Source organism: Haliotis rufescens, unplaced genomic scaffold (genome assembly GCF_023055435.1).
Source record: "Haliotis rufescens isolate VD_foot unplaced genomic scaffold, xgHalRufe1.0.p SCAF_102, whole genome shotgun sequence".
In the NCBI taxonomy this organism is placed as follows: Eukaryota; Metazoa; Mollusca; class Gastropoda; order Lepetellida; family Haliotidae; genus Haliotis; species Haliotis rufescens.
Window position 1 is genome coordinate 782,856 of NW_025963783.1, and position 24,164 is coordinate 807,019.

The 24,164-nt window shown below is 40.1% G+C and overlaps 1 protein-coding gene across 1 annotated transcript in view; it reads left to right on the forward strand.

Moving 5' to 3' along the window:
* Positions 1-24,164, forward strand: part of LOC124122109 (sodium- and chloride-dependent glycine transporter 1-like) — an 88,999-nt gene that overhangs the window by 36,669 nt on the left and 28,166 nt on the right. The window contains exons 3-7 of the mRNA XM_048391931.1: positions 17,178-17,384; positions 17,832-17,963; positions 18,192-18,380; positions 22,671-22,806; positions 23,572-23,704. Of these exons, the coding sequence (XP_048247888.1) occupies positions 17,180-17,384; positions 17,832-17,963; positions 18,192-18,380; positions 22,671-22,806; positions 23,572-23,704 (795 nt within the window). The 5' untranslated portion in view covers positions 17,178-17,179. The remainder of the gene's footprint in view (positions 1-17,177; positions 17,385-17,831; positions 17,964-18,191; positions 18,381-22,670; positions 22,807-23,571; positions 23,705-24,164) is intronic.

Consider the following 24,164-nt stretch of genomic DNA (forward strand, 5'->3'; position numbering starts at 1 on the left):
AATTCAGGAAGTTATCAATGATTGGTTTAATTAACATAATATAAGATAAGTTGTTTACAACATAATATTATGATGTCAGGACGTACTACAGTCAAAACCATATATTTTAAAATCAATTTAATGACAGACTATGATTTCCAAGTCCCGATTAGCAAATCAATGAGGTATCAGTTTCACCACATGTGCACAGACCGCCTATACTTATATATATATTTTTCATAACTATTCTCCAGTTAAAGTCCTATCCTCTTATCAAAAAATCTGTGAAAGTGATCATCATTAACGAAACTCATTCTCGTCAAAGAATACAGAACAAATGAAGAATCAGATGCATACATTTATTGCCATGCTTCATTCATCACGAAGTAGATTTACATACATTTGTGAATAGCACTTAAACTGTGATAATGAATTTTACCATCGTCCATATTATATTATAAATATTAACCATAATATGGATTTCCGAATATATGAACGACTCCAAACGTTGATATTTCAGACAAAAACAAAGTCAGCTGTCTTTTAACGTTCAGGGGAAAAGGGTTTGCTTTCACAATTGAACATTTGTTTTCACCAAAGGACAATCAAATCAAGCCAAAAACAGTAAAAATACACATATATGGTTAGCGACCGCCTTTATACAGCGAGGGGGGGGGGGGGGGGGGGGGGGGGGGGGGGAATTCGTCTGCTCTAACTGCCTTCCCAAAAACATTCCAGCCCTTAATTACCGAGGCAGCTGTGACGTAGTAGCATTAAATTCGCTGCGTTTGCAGCATATAAGATGTGTAATCTGTGGAGTGACTAAAGTAATATTACGGCTGAAATCTTACTTGCATGGTTGTTTTAATAGAAAACTTACGTTTTAAAAACACAATTGTTCTTATATAATGTTCTTAGGTTTGGTTTATAAATACAAGAGAAGTTTTTTTATACATATAAAACTGGTCGAAAATACAGCTGAACAATAGAAAAATAAAAATAGGAGTTGTGAATAGTGACAAATTTGAATTACATCACTGTGTCAATAATTATTGATTGATTCCGTCAAACAATTGTCAAACCATTTATTGCCATGTACGTACATGTACACAGGAAGTCGGCGCAGTCGGAGGCTCCAGGTAAATAAACATCGTGGTTTTATGACGGGAGATCAGACGAACCGTGAACCAGGGGCATGCGACGTAATTACACCCTAAAGGTGGTAGAACCAGAGTATTGTCTCTTGGACTGGCTAATTGACCGTACGTATAATTGGTAAATATATTCGTTTTGACACCAGTGTTTCATGCGCATCCCGGCTCATAAGCAGAATACAGACAAATGTGGCCCCGTGATCAGCGGAGCGTGAACAACATGGATGCCGCCTTTCGGCCGTACCGAACAGTCAAGCAGCGATCTCGGAACTGAATCCAATTGCAAGCGGAGACAAGATTACTTCCCTTACCCAAACATGATCGTTGCTCAGAAATGTTCAAATCTATCTTCAGTAAATCATGAAATTAATGCGAGCATGACATTTATGCGAAAAATGCGATCGTCAGTCCCTCTCATTATTTTAATATGTTTCATTTCATCATGATAAAAAAGTTAAACACTTATAAGGTTACCACGTTGAAAATGGAAACGATCGTTAACAAAAACAACAAAATGTATTCTCTCATCACTCAGCCTAACAGTGATATAACTGCAAATTAAACAATCAAGTACGCTAAAGTATAACACATGGTGGGTGGAGGACCAGGGGCACTTTGAGTTTGACAGGTGTCATCAACTGGTCAAGTAACATCACGGTTTGTATATTCACGTTGATCGGACAGTCTAGACTGGCGCCAATTAATCATGACGGCGTCTTCAGAACAGAACAGAACTTTATTTCTCCCAGGTTTAGGCTTACGTGGATAACGGAAAATTTTGTTTAAGTGATAGCACATTTGTAATTCAATCTAATATACTTTCCTTGATTGATTATATGGCTGCGGTCGTAGATCCGGATGTATCTAAATATGCTCAGTATATACACAGGGTTTATTGTTATACTATTAGGATTAATAGATACAATTGAGTATTTATACCCTTGATCATAAAGTTAGTCACTACTTTCACACTTTGTTTTGTATGATTTGGGTTATGATTAAATTGACAAAATAAGAAATCATTCCGTGTATATGTGTATTATATATTGTACCCCAATACATAATTAAATTGTTCATATTCTTGTACGAACACTTATCAAAATTCATTTATACCTAGTACTATTATGTACATATGTATATTAGTTCAAATTATAATAATGAGGCCCTCTATATTCTCGAAACGGTCTTTGTTCTACGACAACCGTAAGGCGGTATGGGAAAACAAAATATTTGTTTAATTGTTCAAAGTTCAAAGTCAATGTCATATAATTATAGACAAGGAAGATAAGAAATTAAATATAAAGAGTAGCCACTTTAAATGACAGAATTTCTTTTAGTTAAATTTGCTCATGATTTGGTCTTTTCGTGGTACATAGTGCCAAAATACTCTTAATTATTTACTTTCATGTCATTACTAATCTCACAAAAGGTCAAAAATTGTACAACTTTTAACAGATATGATTATGACATGTTGTATCCAAACATTTCCAAACATTTCCAAACATTTCCAAACAAATCCAAACAAATCCAAGCTTGGAAATATGACCTTTCCAAATATTGGAATGGTCATATTTCCAATTGGAATGGTGGTATTTCCAAGTTTTGGATTTTTTGGAATGGATGATATTTTGTCCAGTGTGATATACCACGAAAGTTATTAGGATCACTTTTACTACCTTTTTTATGCAGTGGCATTATTATTCCCGTTGACCATAATTTTGGGTAATGTCCACTGGTCAACACTGCATTAAACAAAATGACAAGATATGGAGTTAATACATTTTCAACAGATTTGTAAAATTCCGGTCGAAGTCCATCATCACCAGGTGATTTTCCACACTTTAAATGGTGAAGAGCGTTTACAACATCTTGTTCGATAAAATCACACGATAAAATATCATCTTGATTTTGACAGTCTGGGCATAAGCTATCATTATGATGTTGAAGAAACTCACTGACTTCAGTTGAGAAATTCTCATCCCCTATTGACACTGGATTAAGTAATTCCTTAAAATAATCTACCCAAGTTGCAGGTGCGATGCTAGAGCCCTGCGAGCGTGCGGTAATATAACGTTTAACAAGTCTCCAAAATGTTGTACAGTTGCTATCATTCGCAGCATTAACTAATGCCTTTGAAATGCTCTGCTTAAAATGAGTCTGTTTTTGTTAACATAAAGATTTAAATTTGTTTCTAATGTTCTTGTATAAGTTATATTTTTCCGAAGAAGACACCTTTCTGAATGTATTCAAGAGTTTATACTTTTCCCTCTTCAAGTGTTCACACTCTTCATCAAACCATTCTGGTTGTTTCTTAAAGCCTATATATTTGGACCTCTTTACTCTCATATTCCTTCCACAATATTGTATTATGTGCTGTAACTTCTCTGCGGCTTTATCAACATCAATTTCCACACAGGTTATAAATTCATTTAACATTTCTTGCACTAATTCACTTTCAAAATTATTCATATGGTCTTCACTCTTATTCACGTTCCATATATATCTACACCTGTCTTCACCTAGGCTGTAATCCTGATCTAGAGTGTCTACTACATTAAACAATGATGAAAAAGAAGCAAATATGGGAAGATGGTCTGATTCAGTGCGACTTATAACTTTAAAGTCCTCTACATACTTGTAAAAGGATGCTGACACACAAATATAATCTGGTGAGCTGACACCTGTTGCTCCAACATAGGTATAATCCCCTTCATCAGAAAACCTGCCATTTAGTAAATATAAACCAAACGTCTTACAGACGTCTAAGAAATCTGTCCCATAATTGTTAACGACTTGGTCCTTGTTCTTTCGCCCTGCAGGGCTGTCATACTGATCGTACACAATATCACAATATAATCTAATTCGGTTCCAGTTCTACTATTAAAATCACCACACAAGATGTAGTCACTTTCCGAGATTTCGTCCATGAGCACTGCAATAAAATTTTCTAAAACTTCAATACCCTCATTATAGCCCAATGTTTCAGGTTTCAAGTACACACATCCCACTATAAGCCTTTTATTCTTTAGTTTATCCATTTTCTATAGTGTTTCGCATTCAGCTATTTAGATAATAGAAACAGCTCACAGTGGAGGTTCACAGTTTAAAATCATATAAACTGAGCGGCTAAAGAAAGTATAGGTCGAGTTCCATGATCGATAAAAAAATAAGAAGAAGAGGTTTTGTTGTGAATTATAATAAAATCTAGGAAGGGGTAACAAATGATTGATCAACCACAGTTTGAATGAAATTGTGCAATCACAGGTAATGTAAGCTTAAGGTAAACAATGGTGGGGTAAGATATTTCATTTTCAAAAGTTGTCTGAAATGTCACCAAAGAATTGTCAGACGCACTACAAGTTCATTGTCGGCACAGTTGCCTTCAATAGCGTGTATGACCTCCAGCTGCTGCGATGAAGTCAGTCTTCTGATGACGTGGACTGGAATCCGTTGCCACTCGTCTCTCAGGGCCTGCTGCAATTCTTGTCTGTTGACGGGAGGCTGATGGCGTGTTCTAATCTGTCTGTCAAGATGGCCCCACAGGTGTTCAAAAGGATTCATATCGGGTGAGTCGGCAGGTCAGGGCAAAACGTCAACGTTCTGCTGGTTTAGAAAGTTCCCAGTCATTCTTGCAGTATGGGGCCTGGCATTGTCGTGTTGAAACAATGTCCCCTGCTGTTGGTTTTGTAAGAACGGAAGCACAATTGGTTGCAACACTTGGTCTCTGTACTGCACAGCGTTCAGGTTTTCCTGTATAATCACCAAATCAATCTTCTGATCTCCACAAATACCGCGCCATGAAACCTCCCCCGCCGAATGGATGGACCTCTCTAATACACGCCGGAGCAAAACGTTCCCCTCTGCGCCGATAAACTCGTTCTCTGCCGTCATTTCGAAACAAGTTAAACCGACTTTCATTAGTAAACAGCACTCGACGCCGATTTCTCACTTGCCAGCGTCGAACCTGCATCGCCCATCGCAGTCTCAGGCGCCGATGTTGAGCAGTCAGTACCATTCCTCGGAGAGGACGATACGCTCGGATTCCAGCAGCACGACGTCGTCGTAGTACTGTACGTTGGCTAATGGGATGTCCCAACGCTGTTGCTGCCGTCGCCGTCGCCTTACGAATCTGTTTCGTAGGTGAATGAGCCGTATCTGACCGTCTTCCAGTGGTGTTGTCACTCGGGGTCGTCCGCTTCTAGGCCTGTCCTGTGTCCTCCCTGTCTGAATATACCGTTGAATCAGCCTGGCTACTGTCAATGGTGTACAACCAAACCTTCTGGCAATTTGGACCTCTGTTGTCCCCATTTCGGCCATATCGATGGCTCTCTCTGCTCCTGTGACAGTCGTGGCATTTCTTTTGTGTGCTTTCATCACGTGTGGTTATACCATGCAGACGAACGCATTTATACAGCTGACATGCACGTGCAGTTTATGCCATAGGCGGGAAACCTGTTTCACCATTTTTTTGTCACCGCATGAGCGCCGTCAAAAGGCAGGTTCGGGTGAGGTTTGTTTCGTACCTGTTCCTGGGCAGTCATATTCCCAATACCCACTTTCCACTAGTTATCGCTGTTTTTAGGAAAATTACAAATTGCAAGCCTATATCTTCTCATGCCGCTTAGTTTATTAAGTTACTGTATTGTGGTGCCTGGATGTGTCATCGAAGGTTCCATGAACATTTAGGCGCATATGTGTCAAACGTAGAACCCGAAACTGAACTTGAAAAATTATCCTCATGATAACATAAAAACTCTCGACCTGCGCATGGATGAGTAGCTACTCCGTTAGCCTGATGTAACCCACCAGTTACGTAACTTACTGCAAAACGAGAAAACTGCGAGCTGAGCACAGTAGGGACAGTTCCCACCTGTAGAGGGCGCCACAACTTCTCTGTTCTCAAAAGCTACAGCAAACTTGTAGCGGGCGACAAGTCTCAAAAAGTATGACTTCAAGTAGCCTGCTATACCATCGCGATTCTTGAATCTATATACAACAGAAAAAGAAAGGTTACAATTTAATAGTTGCAAAGTGCTTTGCTCTTCATTCCACCCTGCATGTTTCTTTCTAACAAAAATAGATAGTATTGCTCAGTCTACATTTCGATAAAACTGAGTGGATGTAGGTCGTAAATGTGGTAAACATTATGAGCTCTACTAACTATACTGTGTACTATACTTACAAATTAACCGTGTGTTAAAATGATAACGAGCCCAGTTACATGTATGGTATGGCCGTGTGTGTGTCTGTATTTGTGTGTGTGTGCATATGGTTCGGGTGGACTCTTCTCTGGGAAGTCCTTGTTGAGGAGGCAAGGGCCGTTGGAATCTACATCGATGTATTTCTGCAACGTCTTGACGTACTGCTCAGTGTTGGATTACGTGTTGCAGTCGCTGTGGACAAATATAATTGAGTGAGTTGTTTTTAACGCCGCTTTTAACAATATTCCAGTTATATCACGGTATGTCAGCTTAATGTGTGAGGAACGTGATGCAGGCGTCAGACGTTTACCACTTCGGTGAAACCAACGAGGACGGGTATGGTGCTGACAAACCTAGAAACATAATCGGGGCTTCTGGCATGCCCAATGGACGCAACTCTGCACAGCGAATCGTGGCGTCTTAGACGACTAGGCCACCCGTGCCCTGAAAATATCATTGGATCTAGGCCATCATCTGTTCTCATCGAGTTCTTTCTGTCTGTGGGGACTAAATATTCTTTACTGATCAGTGTCTCCTTGTTTGTTAGCCAGTGGGTGGTGAGCGGGTAGTCAGAGACCCTCTTGAAAGCCGATGTGTAGTTGAACTGTTCTATAGTGCTCCTGAAGGAAAACAGCCAATCTTTGTTCATGGGTCAGTCATGGATGTCGGACGATAATGCATCTTCAAAGGGTACTATGTTAAAAACTGAGTTCAAACTGGAATCATACCTTTACTTTTTACCTTGGAATAAATGGATAAATTTATTACATTATAGAACGTGCAATCATCGTCGCCTGTTGACGTTGGACGGTGGAACTGTATCCCACCCATAGTAAAAGGAATGCAATTTATGTCCCGCGATTAAATGGGAAATGAATATCATGTTGCCTCACATTTACCCAGTTCAGTAACTACAGGCTATTCGCAACAAGTCAAACTTTTATAAATTTAGTAATAGTAGAAAAAAATCATCATTTTAAGAAAACTTGGTGTTTTCTGTTCAGTTATAATGCAAACCTATAAGTCCTACGTTAAAACCTTAACTCTGTTAAACTGTACCTTATTCAATTATGTTGTATTTCATATGTCGTTATTCACGGCCTGAAACGCAATAGAAGTTCTGTTCTGTCGTTCGATTCACCAGCCTGCCGTCAATGCCAAGGTAACCAACACCCCGCTCACTCACTACTATTCAGGCGTTGACCCAAAATCGCTACATTCGAACATGCTCTGTTTACGAATATATCATACGAATCTTACTTTAAAGTTGTTTGATCAGGGCTACAGTATTTTAGGCCTAAGTGATGCTTTCTAAACGATTTATGGTAGACATGAGGAGGACATTTTCAAATGAGTCACAGAAAGGGTTTCGGATTAAATTTCCTATTCTCACATGTATCATATGTCTCTTTTTTCAGTTGTACCTTTGACTTGCCTTTGCATGTGTTTGTGACAGGGACCATCAGTAGTGCAGGACTGTTTTCTTCAACGACAATATCTAGTCCTGTCGCACCTTATGTAGAGTTTGTTAGCTATTCTTCTTCTCCTTGTTTTTTTATTACTTTTTTTATAGATCCATTTGCCACCCGGCAGGAGGTCACAATGGCATGCCATGTGCACATCGATTATCAGAGACATTATTAATCACTTGGCATTTGAAATATGTGCACATCTATATCCCGTTTTATCCCGTTTTAAGCATATGACATCACACAGAATTTTGCCCACATATGTTCTTGTTACCAACAGGAATGGTTGACTCGGAGTCAGGAAAATGGCATGACATCTCAATGGGCTGACACTGCAAAACCAAAATGTTTCCTAACTTCTACACGCAACCACACACACATATGGACGCACGGTATGTAAGTGAAATGTAAATATTTCACCTCGCCTCGCCTTGCCTCGCCTCGCCATATGTTTTAACAACCAATTGATGGCTGAGACATGCTCAGACAGACTACACCCATGCAAAACCTGACACTGCTCGTAATCCGGTCATAGTAATATTGCAATGTCACAGAATAACAGACTACAGCAGTGACATAATAAGAGACGCATTCTACCTGGAGAGTTTCAACGGGAGGGACTGAAGTCAACCAGGTATTTATATTTCATAGTTAGTGTGTCATAGTACTACCTATTTTGATGTTAATATACTGACATGTCAGATTAAAATTAATCCAGTTATTAGATCTGGAGTCGTGGTTCCCTAAATAGTCTTGAAATTTGATTTACTGTCATGACAGCCTAACTATTTTGTGTACCAGGGAAGACACGAAGGGAAGGCTAGATGTTAGATGTACTGTCACGACAACCTAACTAATCTTGGCGTTATATCTACAACCAGGGCAGCCACGTAAGGCTGGGTGTTGGATCTACTGTCATGACAGCCGAACTAGTCTTGGTGTTATATCTACTATGTATTATATTTACTATTACATCTACTACCAGGGCAGACACGTTAGGCTGGATGATAGATCTACTGTCATGACAGCCTAACTAGTCTTGGTGTTATATCTACTACCAGGGCTGGATGTTAGATCTCATGACAACCTAACTAGTCTTAGTGTTAGATTTTCTACCAGGGCAGACGCGTTAGGCTCGATATCAGATCTACTGTCATGACATCCCAACTAGTGTTGGTGTTATATCTACTACCAGGGCAGAAACGTTAGGCTGGATGACAGATCTACTGTCATGACAACCTAACTAGTCTTGGTGTTATATCTACTATGTATAATATTTACTATTACATCTACTACCAGGGCAGACACTTAAGGCTGGATGTTAGATCTACTGTCATGACAGCCTAACTAGCCTTAGTGTTATAGGGGCGGTCGGGAAGCCTAGTGGTTAAAGCGTTCGCTCGTCACGCCGAAGACCCAGGTTCGATTCCCGACATGGGTACAATATGTGAAGCCCATTTCTGGTGTCCCCTGCCGTGATATTGCTGGTATATTTCTAAAAGCGGCGTAAAACCATACTCACTCACTCACTTAGTGAGTGAGTGAGTGAGTGAATTAATATTTAACGTCACATCGGCAGTATTTCAACCATATCGTGACGAGAACTGATATAAAATACAAATATTTGAATGGATTAAATATCTGTCATCGAAGGACAGTAAAAAGAACTAGAGTATCACAGTTTTGATTTTAAAACTAGTTGAGAACATTAAAAAGAATACAGTTTCAATCAACAATACAATATAAAAATGGGCTATAGATCACCAGCAACCAAAGTTAGGCCACCTTACTGGTGACCGTGGGGACTTACAATACTTTTGCTACCTGCACGACTCCCCAGCAGGATTTACACCATCCCTTTAGCCGCTGGTGATTATATGCAATTTAGCCAACACTTAAAATAAACAAATATTCTACGTCTAAAACTGCGGCAAGAAGAAATGTACTTTGAATGCTGTGGTCTTACATATCCTCACAGGGGGACAATAATTTTACGTTACTTCAACCCCCTTCAAGGATACAGCCACTAACAATCTCAGTCATCAAATTTATTTTACCAATAATAAAAAATATATTATATACAAAACATATCAATCAAAATTTATGTAACAATTCAATTTCTTTTAAAAAGGCAATAATTAAACGAGCATTGATACTAAAAAGATCCTTTAAGGATGAAACTTTGAAATATTTATCCCTTGTGATGGAAAAATCAACACAATCAAGCAGGACATGCTTGACGGTGATTCTCTCAACACAAGGGATACAAAATGGAGGATCCTCACCTTTTAAAATATATTCATTTGTATATCTTGAATGGCCAATACGACATCGTCGCATAATGACCTCTTCAAATCTGGACTGACAGCCCAAGTAGGTGTAACCGATATTTGGTTTAATTTCATGTAATTTATTTATACCCACTTGGGTGTCCCACTTCTTCTGCATTAGATCTCTGATATAACATCTTATAACAGGTTTATAATCGCTGTAGGGTAGAAGAAGTGGTGTCACAGATTTGTTGAGTGCTGCTTTTGCAGCAGCATCAGCCATTGTGTTACCAACGATTCCGACATGGCTGGGTAACCAACAGAAAGCGATGTCGTATTGGCCAGTAGCTAGATCATTGTATAATTCGACAATTTCGAGTAAAAGTGGATGTGTACTGGACATATTGTGAATAGCCTGAAGACATGAAAGAGAGTCTGAAAATATTATGAACTTCTTATGCTTTGATTGATTTTGAATGTATTTAAGAGCTGTTAAGATGGCGTGTCATTCTGCCGTGAAAATTGAACTGTCATGTGGCAACCTGAACGAGAGTGTTCTGGATCCAATGATAGTAGCGCTAGCAACCGCGTCACCATCCTTGGATCCATCTGTAAACATAGATTTGTATGTATCATAGTTAGTTCTCAGTTGATGGTATTCTTGTTGATAAATTAGTGGATTAGTTTGTGATTTCTTTAGTTTTGTTAGTGTCATGTCTACCACTGGCTTTATCAGTTGCCAAGGAGGTGAAGACAAAAGGTGGTAAGGAGAAATATTTTCAAGGTGTAAATTCGCATCAGAAATTGCAGGTTTCAATCTAATTCCAAGAGGGGGAATAAGAGAAGATATCTTTTGGTAGAGGTCCTCATATAGGGGATGAAAAACGCAATCATATGCAGGGTTTGACTGATTTGAAGATAATTTGGTAATATACTGTAAAGATAATTTTAGACGTCTGAGTTTTAGTGATGGTTCATCAGCCTCTACATATAAACTGTTAATGGGAGAAGTTCTGAAGGATCCAAGGCAGAGCCGTAGTCCTTGGTGATGTATAGAATCCAGAATTTTAAGATTGCTTTTGCATGCACCCCCATAAACGATGGAGCCATAATCCAGTTTTGAACGAATGAGAGATCTATATAGTTGGAGGAGGGTCTTCTGATCACCTCCCCACTTTGAATTGGAAACGACTTTTAACAAATCGAGTGCCTTCAGTCATTTAGCTTTAAGGTATTTGATATGGGGATTAAATGTCAAATGGCTATCAAAAATAAGTCCTAGGAATTTGGCTTCCTTTACAATTTTGATAGGCGTGCCATCCAAATACAGTACAGGGTCTTGATGTGATTTATATTTGCGACAAAAATGTATACAATTTGTCTTGGCTTTAGAAAATTTAAAGCCATTTTCAAGTGACCATTTTTGAATTTTATTAAGACATAACTGTAATTGTCTTTCAATTGAATACATATTTTTACCACGACAAGACATGTTAAAATCATCCACAAAAAGCGACCCATCTATGGAATCATTTAAGACCTTAGACAGGCTATTTATCTTAATACTAAAAAGTGTAACAGACAAGATACTGCCTTGTGGGACACCCTGATCCTGATTATAATGATCAGACAGGGTTGAGCCCACGCGGACTTGAAATTGTCTGTCAGTTAAAAATTTGGATATAAGTTGAGGCAAACGGCCTCTCAATCCAAAATCGTTCAAGTCCTTTAAAATACCATGTTTCCATGTAGTGTCGTAAGTTTTTTCTAGATCGAAAAAGATAGACACTGCATGTTGATTGTTTATAATTGCATTTTTAACAAATGACTCTAATCTAACTAAATGGTCAACAGTACTCCGGTTTTTACGAAAACCACATTGAATAGTTGTGATTAAATTATTGGATTCCAAGTACCATGTCAATCTATTGTTGACCATGCGTTCCATGGTTTTGCAAACGCAGCTGGTCAGTGAAATGGGTCGGTAGTTTGAGGGATCGGTATGATCACGTCCAGGTTTTGGTATGGGAACAACGATGGCATCACGCCATGATGAAGGAAATGAGCCAGAGGTCCAAATGTCATCAAATTTATTTAACAAGGTTACTAAACAAGGTTCTGGTAAATGTTTCAGGAGTTGATAATGTAAATTATCAGCTCCTGAAGCAGTATCGTGAGCCTGCCCAAGGGCAGTATGTAGCTCATGAAGAGAAAATACTTCATTATAATCTTCCCCATTATCTGAATTAAAATTAATAGTTTTCTTTTCCTGCTGTGTTTTGTACTTCTGGAATTGAGGAACATAGTTAGACGAGGAAGAATGTTTAGCTAAAGTTTCACCAAGTTTATTAGCAATATCGGACTTATCAGTTAACAATTCATTCCCATTTTGAAGATGGTGGATACCAGATTTAGATCCCTTACCTTTAATTTTTTTGATCATGTTCCATACCTTCGATAGCGGCGTACGTGAATTTAGTTTCGAAACGTAAGCTTGCCAAGACATGCGTTTATTTTGTTTAAATGTACGTCGTGCCTTGGCATTTATGATTTTGAATTTATTTAAATTATGAACCATAGGATGACGACGGAAATAATTCTCAGCCTTTTTCCGTGCCTTCCTAGCTTGTTTGCAAGTATCATTGAACCATGGTTTACGGATGTGTGGATTTCCAGAGGACTTTGGAATACATTCATCAGCTATATTATGGAGTGCATCAGAGAAACATTTGACTGGATCAGGAACATCTAGAAACAGTTCAGGTGTAAGTCGGTTTGCACAAAGATTTTCATACAAAGGCCAGTTAGCCTTATTGAAATTCCATCTTGATGATGGAGGAACGTCAGATGTGGTCACAGACTTAAGAATGGTAGGGAAATGGTCACTTCCACAGAGGTCGTTGCGGACTGACCACTCAAACTCATCAAGCAAATCTGAATCTGAAATTGACAAATCAATGGACGAGTATGTCCCAGTACCAGGATGAAGATATGTTTTTGAATTATCGTTGAAAATACATAAATCATTATTTAACATAAAATCTTCCAGCAACTTTCCTCTCGTGTTGGTATGTGCACTGCCCCATAAGGGATTATGCCCATTTAAATCACCCCTTATGATGCAGGGCTTTGGTAGTTGGTCATAAAGGGCTTGGAGATCAGTTTGCTGAAGAGAATATGATGGAGGAATATAGAGTGAGCACAAAGTGAGTACGATGTGCAGAGTCACACGAACTGCAACAGCCTGAAGAGCGGTATTAAGGAGAACTGGGCTGTGAAGAACACCCTGCTTTACTAATACTGAAGAACCTTCAGTGGCCTTAGCCCCTGGGGGAGAAAAGAAATGGTAGGAAGTATAGCCTCTTATGTCAATTTGATCTGTAGTTTTCAAGTATGTTTCCTGAAGACATAAAGCTGATGGTTGAAAATCTTGTTGTAGTAATTGGATATCATTATAGTTATGCCGTAGTCCTCTGCAATTCCATTGAAGGATATGACTTGAGCAGCTCATGGCGGCTCAACCGGGGATCGTGAGCGGGAGGAGTGTCCACTCCCATGGACTGGCTGTGTGGGAGTGACATCCATCTCCAGAGGTGCATAGGGGTTATGAACCTCAACAGATGTTGTAATAGAAGGCATCTCCATGTGTTGGAGGGCCCTGGTTTTTCGAAGTTTCTTTTTTTCGCTGTTAGTTAAGTGGACTTTGCCCACTGGTTGGCTGTCGGGTACTAATTCTGGTTCCGTCTGAGATGAAGCTGTGGCAATCAGTGGATCACTATTGGACCTATGATGTAAAGTATCAAGAATAACCTGGTCATCCTTGATCCACGAGATGTCAGTTTGACAAGAAATAGATTTTGTCGAAGGTTTAGCAACTGGAGTTGGGGAGGAAATTGCTGCTGAGTATGATTTTACAGGAGCTGGAGCTACAGATTGTACTAATTTCTTTGCTTCTAGGTAGGTGACATTGTTTGTATGTTTTATTTTCAAAATTTTGGACTCAAATTCAAAAGTTGGACAGGATTTGGAGGAAGCCATATGCTCACCGCCACAGTTTAGAGCACTTCATGTCACTAGAGCAGTCTGATGTGTCATGAGCTCCACTACAACGGCAGCACACGACTGCCTTGCCACGACAGAATTTGGCACCATGACCAAACTTTTGACATTTGAAACATCGAAGTGGATGAGGTACATAAACCTCCACTCCAATGTGAAAGTATCCAGCTTTTATAGAGTTAGGGATTCTTGGTAGGGAGAAGCTGAAAAGGTAAGTTTGAGTATTTACAATGTTGCCTTCTTGTGTTTTCCTTGTGAAGCGTTTAACATTGGTGACTCCTTGGCTTTTCAGTTCAGCAGCAATCTCTTCCTCGCTCATGTCGGAAAGACAGAGAGCTAGGTCCCTGACAATACCTCGGCTAGAGTTCAGTGTCTTGTGCTCGGAAACAACAACCTGAGTATTAACAAACTGCTGTAAGCCCAGCAGATTGACAGATTGCTGTTTCCTTGCACATTCCACCAAGATGGAACCAGTCCGAAGGCGTGTTACATTTGTCACTTCTCTGCAGGCACTTTGAATGCCCTTAGAGATAGCGAACGGATTTAATTTCAATGGATGTCCATCAGAAGAAGATATGACTATAAACCGAGGCCAAGCATCCTTAACTTCAGGCGAAACTTCATCATCTGACGAAGTTGACTCTACATGTCGACGTTTGTTTGTTTTGCTAGAACCAGAAGTGTTTGTGTGAGACATGGTGAGATAATATGGTTCAGCACCGCAGCTCCCCACCCGCCACCGAGTGTCAATGAAGACGGTGTCGCAGTGGAAGCCAGCCTGCAACACCAGGGATACAGCGGTGTTATACTCTAGTAAATATCGACTTGAATAGCTATGAGATCCAAAAGAAGAAGTGTCAGGCTGGTTCTGCCCATAACACTGTTCCCAAGAAACACAGAATTCGGAGGTCTCTATCACCAGATTGGCCCATGAGCCACCGCCTTCCAGCATAGGACTCTAGGCAAGTTAGGATATCAATATGTAGTTTATTCCAAGTCCAAAATATAACATTCTTGAAAATCCAGGATGTGCAGAAATAATTCTATGCACAGGGCTTGGCATGACCAGCCGATTGATAGAACCGGGCCCATTCTACCACCCGTCTAGGCGAAGTAAGGGTCGAAGTGGTGTGTTGGGCAAAAGGAACACCGGTTCCTGGCTCCAGTGCCCTCAACCACCAGAATCCCGTCCTCCGCCGACACAGGGGCGCAACCCACGGCAAACAGGTTGCCCAATTTGGTCGCCTTCTACGACCAGCAATTGGGTGCTGTGGAAATATTCTACCCCGGTTCCACACGGGGGAAGAGCTATTAGCGCTACCCAGCACTCACCACGAGGAGGTTGCTCTTCACGAGTGCCCACTCACTTAGTGTTATATCTACTACCAGGGCAGACACTTAAGGCTGGATGTAAGATCTACTGTCATGACAGCCTAACTAGTCTTGGTGTTGTATCTACTACCAGGGCAGACACTTAAGGCTGGATGTTAGATCTACTGTCATAACATCCCAACTAGTGTTGGTGTTATATCTACTACCAGGGCAGAAACGTTAGGCTGGATGATAGATCTACTGTCATGACAGCCTAACTAGTCTTGGTGTTATATCTATTACCAGGGCAGACACTTAAGGCTGGATGTTAGATCTACTGTCATGACAGCCTAACTGGTCTTTGTGTTATATCTACTACCAGGGCAGACACTTAAGGCTGGATGTTAGATCTACTGTCATGACGCCCTAACTAGTCTTAGTGTTATATCTACTATGTAAAATATTTACTATTACATCTACTACCAGGGCAGAAACGTTAGGCTGGATGATATATCTACTGTCATGGCAGCCTAACAAGTCTTGGTGTTATATCTACTACCAGGGCAGACACGTTAGGCTGGATGTTTGATCTACTGTCGTGACAGCCTAACTAATCTTGGTGTTATATCTACTACCAGGGCTGGATGTTAGATCTCATGACAACCTAACTAGTCTTAGTGTTAGATTTTCTACCAGGGCAGATGCGTTAGGCTTAATATCAGATCTACTGTCATGACACCCCAACTAGTGTTGGTGTTATATCTACTACCAGGGCAGACACGTTAGGCTGGATGATAGATCTACTGTCATGACACCCTAACTAGTCTTGGTGTTATATCTACTATGTATAATATTTACTATTACATCTACTACCAGGGCAGACACGTTAGGCTGGATGATAGATCTACTGTCATGACACCCTAACTAGTCTTGGCGTTATATCTCCTATGTATAATGTTTCATTGTTGATACCACACTCTAGACGATCCCTTAACTGAGTCTCTAAATCAATATATTCACATGTGGATGTCAAACGACGTAACTCATATGCCGATACAGTTTCTTTAGGGTGTCTATCACGCATATTGTACCTCCTCCTTTCTATCATAACAGTGTGTTTCGGGTGTAAATGTGACTTCATCAGCTGTGATTGCCAGGTTTCTGTGGCGTAGACAAATTCCGTAGTAACGTGTATGACTTCGCACCAATCACACTCAATAGAATAGCACGCTTCCTACCCTGATCTGTAATTTCGTTTGCTGCTAAATAATGTTCAAGTCTCTCGACATATTCATTCCAGTCATTAGTCTGAGAATCATATTCATCTATTTTGCCAAACATAGCCATGTTGTTTTGAATACCGAGCGAAAGCACGTGGTCTGACCAAGATCGTTCTTACAACTCGCCGACACGACAAACGCACTAAATTGACCTCGTAGCCAATATATATGGTAACCCCAGACTACATACAGTCATACCATCAAAAAGACAGCCCGATATTCTATCATGCGTTTGGAATTTACTCGATTCTGATTGGTCAATCAGAGGCTATTAAATCACAATAAACCCCCTGTGATTGAAACAGCTGGTTTGACGGCCGCATCACCGCAGAATATTTCTAAAAACAGCGTACAACCATACTAACTCTAATGCCTGTGTGACTCTACATAACTTAGGGCCCCTGTAGTGTTCTACCACTGAAAGATAGAACCACGTATACATGATACATTTCAGCGATGGATTCTGAAACCGACAAGGGAGAGAAGGGTGCTGAGGTGATCCCCTTGTCTGAATCGTTCGACAGAAGTGACTCCGGGGATGACACGCCAGCGAGAGGAACATGGGGCTCACAGATCGACTACCTCTTGTCTGTGATCGGGTTCTGTGTTGGCCTAGGAAACGTGTGGCGCTTTCCCTATATCTGCAATAGAAATGGCGGAGGTAATTACCACTGGTGTGGAAGATAAAATCACATATAACAACATTTGTATATCTTCTTTAAATAGTTACAATAGACACGTGTTGATGTGAATGATATTGAATTGATGTGTTGACATTCAAAACATTTAGCCATTAATATATAAATAAAGTGTTGAATCCTCAAATGTATTATACATTTATCACAGTTTTTGTCTCACTTACAAAGACGGTTCTTTGTAATCGTTTTTCTCTCTATCCCCTTTATATAGACACAGCTGATGAGTAGCTCAGTGGTTGAAGTGTTCGCTCGTTACACCGAAGACCCGAGTTTGACTCCCCACATATGGGTATAATGTCTATGCTTGGTCTCTGCCACAAGTGATCTTGCTGCCATATTGCAAAGAATGGGGTATATCCGAACTTATTCACTTAAATGAACAGATCTTCCCATTGGAGTCTATCTTCCAGGTGCCTTCCTAATCCCGTTCATTGTGTGCCTGGTGCTGTGCGGCCTGCCTCTATTCTTCCTCGAGGTGGCAATGGGACAGTTCTCTGGCAAAAGTGCTACCCATGTGTGGAGCGTGTGCCCCTTAATGAAAGGTATGGTTATGTTTCACAACATAAACATTTCGTGCCTGATTTGACGGCGTCTTAAGTACATTAACGGTCCACTCTTGCTTGATGTCGTCATTACCCGCGTAACCAATGGTAACGGTGACATGCAGGTGTAACATAATCAAACTTGGTTTACTGAGTTACTAGCGTTACTAGGGTTACTAGGAATAGCCCGCGGTAAGCTTTATAAATATTTGTGCGTGTCTACATCAGGTGTTGGTATCGGGATGCTCATTATATCTGCCGGCACCGCCGTGTACTCCACCACCATCTGCGCGTGGTCGCTGTACTACACCATCTTCTCCTGTCGAGCCGTCCTTCCCTGGACCGACTGTGGCAACTCCTGGAACACTGACAGTTGTGTGACGAACCTGCAAGCTCTATCGCAAGGGCTCACTGAAGGTAGGAATAAAACGACTTATGTGTTATTAAAAGGGAATTGCCCCAAACTGATACAGGGTGCTGCCCTGGTCAGCGAAGGCATCTGGTAGATGCATGAGGTCGTGTCAACATATGAGACGGAGACATGATCCAAGTGTTACAACCAACAGAACAATGTCAGATCTCCACTCTCTGAGTGCATCTTGTGATAATCTTGCTGTATGAATGAATTAAGTGATTCCGCTGAATTTGATTGGCCAACGATGCCTACTTATTGACCACTGGTTATTGTTTAGCTGATAACAGTATGGGTGGGGCTTGTGATGTTGTTGCATTGAACAATGTGCCTGATTTCGTATTGTTGTCTGCAGTTGTTTTCAACTCATGACTGAAAGATCATTCAACTATTGATAACATTTTTATTTTGCAAGCTATTATACAAAAGTGTATCACTCGCAAAAAAGGAAAAGTATATTGCGCTTTTATTGATTTTCGAAAGGCATTTGTTATGGTTGATAGGAGTAGGTTAATGGATATTTTATTGCAAAATGGTATTCATTTCAAGTTTTTATGTATTATCCAGAGCATGTGTAATCATGTTAAATCACTGTAACATACACTTAGGTCTATGAAAATTACTGATGTTTGTCGACGATTTAGTACTTGTTGCAGACAGTGTATTAAAATTACAAAAACGTCATGATGAATTATATTTTTACTCTGATTAAAACGGTATGGATATTAATTCCAAAAAGAGTAAAATTATTGTGTTTAAAATGGGAGGACCCTTGTCAAAAAATGAGAAATGGTATTATAACGGTGAACGTATGAATACGGTTAACGCCTATAAATATTTGGAACTTGTTTTCACTCTTAAATTAATTTGGCCTAAGGCCTGTAAAACTTTATGTGAGCAAGCAAGCAAAGCACTTTGGTCAGTTAAATCGTTAATAAGACGTTACGGAAGCATTCTTTATATTTGATAAAATAACTGTTCCGATATTAATGTATGGTGCTGAGATTTGGGGATACCAAAAATGGAATACGATTGAAATTGTTCACCGCAAATTTAGTAAATTTTTACTTCACACGGACTACAGAACTGCAAATGCAGTTGCCTATGGTGAATGTGGTAGATATCCACTTCATACTATTTATTATGTAAAATGCATCAAATATTGGTTTAAGATTTTGCAAATGAGTCCACATAGATACCCATACCAGTGTTATAAAATGTTATTATCCATTGCTGATAGAAAACGTCCTAACTTGGCATCGCATATCAGACTTTTGCTAAGTCGTTATGGTTTGGGGAATGTATGGGCTGCACACGGCGTTGGCAATACAGACATATTTGTACATATGTTCAGCGAAAGGGTTACAGATTGTTCGTACAAGATTGGCATGGATCTCTATGCAGCAAGACCCTCTCATTCTATAGACTGCATAAATCTTATATCGTTTGTGAAAAAGATTTATTAAATATTAAGCATTGTGAATATGAAGGCTAATAACCAAATTTAGATGTGGACAGAATACTCTTGGCATGTAAACACTGTCATGTAATTGAGGATGAACTTCATGTTATATACAACTGTCCTCTTTATGCAAGTCGGCGGGAAATGTATAGCCCAAAGACAGTTATCATAATTATTTTTGTTTAGAAAGACTCTGTCAACTATCCAACAACGATGCAATGATAAATTTTGCAAAAATTTCTGATGTCGGTTTTATAGTGCTGGCCCACTGAGATGACATGCCGCATTAAACACAGATCGCCCACAGAACACTGACTCCACGCTGTTATCGCCTCAATGCCAATGCTGACCGACGGGCAGGGAGGCAATACATGAGATGACATGCCGCAGTATAACACAGATCGCCCACAGAACACTGACTCCACGCTGTTATCGCCTCAATGCTGACCGACAGGCAGGGGGGCAATACATGAGATGACATGCCGCAGTATAACACAGATCGCCCACAGAACACTGACTCCACGCTGTTATCCCCTCAATGCTGACCGACAGGCAGGGGGGCAATACATGAGATGACATGCCGCAGTATAACACAGATCGCCCACAGAACACTGACTCCACGCTGTTATCTCCTCAATGCTGACCGACAGGCAGGGGGGCAATACATGAGATGAGAGTGTGTACCAGACACATTATATATATCGATGATAAACATAGATGATCAGAGAGTGCAGCATATATGTTATAAACATCAGTTATAAAATACATAAGAGTGTGTACTAGTTGTTTTATATACATCAATTATAAATATAGATGCTGAGGGCGTGTAATGTATGTTTGTAACACACACACACACACACACACACACACACACACACACACACACACTCACACACACAAGAGTATCAATTAGGTAACTCTTAGATAAATATAATCTAAATGTATTTTCTACAATAGGTCAAATGGTCTTATTCAAATAAATCTTTCTGTCTGTATTTATACGAATTGATGGATGTACATAAACGTAAAATATATTGAAACCAATTTCTAAATGTCCTACCTGCAACAGGCCGGCTGATGTACATGAGTGGTGGCTTCGTAAATGTCGTTTAAGCACGACATCACACAGTTTTATAAATCTGGTACACAAAGACGGATGACATTGGCAGGTCATCTGCTCAAAGTTTCCTCCAGTGATACATTTCCATGATAATGAATATATATGATACCTCAATTACAATTCTCTGTCAATTTATGGTGTGGAATTTGTGTAGCTGGTTAACGCTTGAATATACATTTCCCTAACAGTTCTTAATACTGGGGTGTTGACATGTATTATGACAAATGGGTTAGTCTGGTTATCAAAGGAAAGATGACATGGATATGACAGAAAGATACTCTGGATTGATTGTTGAGATATATGTCGTTGATATTGGGCATCTATTATTTAATTGAAATCGAAGAGGCAACCCTGACGTTTCTAGCCTGTATTCGCAGGTCTCAATATTGATTTTAGCCAATTAAACATGAGTGAGTATGGTTTTGCGCCGCTTTTAGCACTATTCCAGCAATATCACGGCGGGGACACCAGAAATGAACTTCACTCATTGTACCCATGTCGGGAATCGAACCCGTGTCTTCGGCGTGACGAGCGAACGCTTTAATCACTAGGCTACCCGACCGCCCCCAATTAGACATGAGAAGACGTAACGTGAATATGTTTGTGTTGATGAGGAGAATGAGGGATGGGCAATGGTCGATCATTTTGTTGCAGGTTGGTTTAGCAAGGTTAGTGGGCAAGAAACTGAATCGAAGCCTGCAAACATGAGAGCACAAACACACGACGTGTGTAGCGTTCCTAACACCCAGATAGCCTTGACATTATAACACAATGAAGGTACCGTTACAGTTCTCTGGTGAAAGAAACTCTGCCGTGTAATCTATTGCTTCAAATAATTTCAATATTCTAGGAACTGGAATGCGATACAAAGAGCCTTTGGAATTTTGTACCGGTAGCAATTGGAAATTAAGTGTTCACTTTGGGGGGGATTTGGTTGTGCTTCGGTACCTCTAATTTATTATTCCGATTCCGATTGTCCCCTAAAGTAATAGGAGAAAGCACGACAACAAAACGAAGGGGAACGTCAACAGTAGACATGAGGTCTGGCTGTTCAGGCTGTTACTTGTATCCCGTGTGTTTCCACGTCGGGCGAAGGAATTATGTTTCTCCTGAGGAAACCAGAAACCAAATGTGTTTCCACACGAATACGATCGCCCTATACGAGTACTGGTTTGACTGCAAAGGGTCCTGAAGTCAGTGAGATTTGTCTTTGTCATTTACGCAGGCCATGCTATATATGACACGTCGTATTATCAAGAAAATACATAAAAACGTATATGTCTGCAGTACAGACAAAACTTCACTGAAGTCAACCCAAAACAGTCAAGTCCCGTTAATCCGATATCGATGGTTGCATATGATAAAGTCTGATCAACGGTTATGTCGGATAAATGAAATTAAGTAGTATCAACGTTCGTGATCGAAAATCGGACAACTACAATATAGAGAACGGTTCAAACATGTCTCAAAAGCACTGTTAACATGTTCCCATTATTAGTGTCGGATAAAGCCGATTGTCGGATTAACGAGTGTCGGATTAACGAGACGTGACTGTATGTTAGGCAAACACAATACACTGTATAGTATACCTTATCTTCAATGCCGATGTCGATCGGTGACGTACGTATGGCATATCACCTGTTATTACCAGGGCAACTTATGCTCAATTTTACTTTCCAGAAGAAATAACAGCTGGCGTTCTTTCATATTCAGTCGCCAACTTCACATTGTTAAATGGAACGGATGTGAACTCAACACTAACAGTGTACAACAACACAACTGTCCCAGGCAGCAGTGGATGGGGACCCAATGACACCCTAGCTCACACGGCAGCAGAGGAGTTCTGGCAGTAAGCAGAAACTGATTTATATGAAGCACCTGCACGTTTCCTTACAGACATATATTCAAACAGAAATTTCGTAGAAATATTTTTTCGGTAAAAACTAAAAAAGGTATATGAATACACAATGCCAAGTAGAAAATGGTTAAATGTAAAAATATTATATTTGGGACAATACTTTCTCAGTAAAATACAAATTATAGCACTTATTTTGGGGTTGAGTCCGATCCGGTATTCGAACCCATACACTGAGAGTAGAGTGGAAGCCTCGGTGTCTGAGTGGGTTAGATCGCTGTGTGCTGGCTCCCTGGTGGCTCACTCCAATCACGGACGGGACTCACACCAAAAGGGGCGGTCGGGTAGCCTAGTGGTTAAAGCGTTCGCTCGTCACGCCGAAGACTCGGGTTTGAGTCCCGACATGGGTACAATTTATGAAGCCCATTCCCGCCGTGATATTGCTGGAATATTGCTAAAAGCGGCGCAAAACCAAAAAACTCACTCACTCACTCACTCAACAAAAATGTACTGGCATTTGTACTTTACAAAGGAAGTTTTATCCCAAATATAACATTTGTTAAAATAAAGTCCAGGTGCTTAAAACTGAATATATTTTTACCCTGGAAGGCCTGTGGATGTGAAGTAGTGGTATAATATACCATTAATCATAGAAGAACATCATTTTCCTAAAAGGTCTATTATAATTGCACCACATTGAAAGTGTGTTGAAATTGTTAAAGAAAAAGAAATAATCCAACTAACTCGCTCTGTTTTCAGATATAAAGCCCTCAGTATCAGCGCAGGCCTGGGGCAGCTGGGAGGCATCAGGTGGGAGTTGGCGCTGTGTCTCCTTGCCTCCTGGGTACTCATATTCGGATGCATCGTGAAGGGTGTCAGGTCTGTCGGGAAGGTGAGCTGTCGTCCTCAACTAAACATAGACTAAAGCATGCTTTAAACAGACTGAAGCTTGGTTTAAACAATAACTTAAGCTTGGTTTAAACACAGACTTAAGCTTGATTTAACATAAACTTAAGCTTGGTTTAAACAATAACTTAAGTTGGTTTAAACAATAACTTAAGCTTGGTTTAAACAATAACCTAAGCTTGGTTTAAACAATACCTCAAGCTTGGTTTAACATAGACTTAAGCTTGGTTTAACATAGACTTAAGCTTGGTTTATGTGCATGTTTTCCTCAGGTTTGTTTTACTCTAGGGGTTAACTGAGCCAGCGTCAGATTTAACCCATGGGTATTTGTTTTCACACGTTTACATAGAAGCTTGAAAAGGGCCTGGTATGCGTGCTGACAAGGTGTGACAACTACACATCCTATAATCATCACTATCACAGTGATCACAGAATGGCTTGAAGCA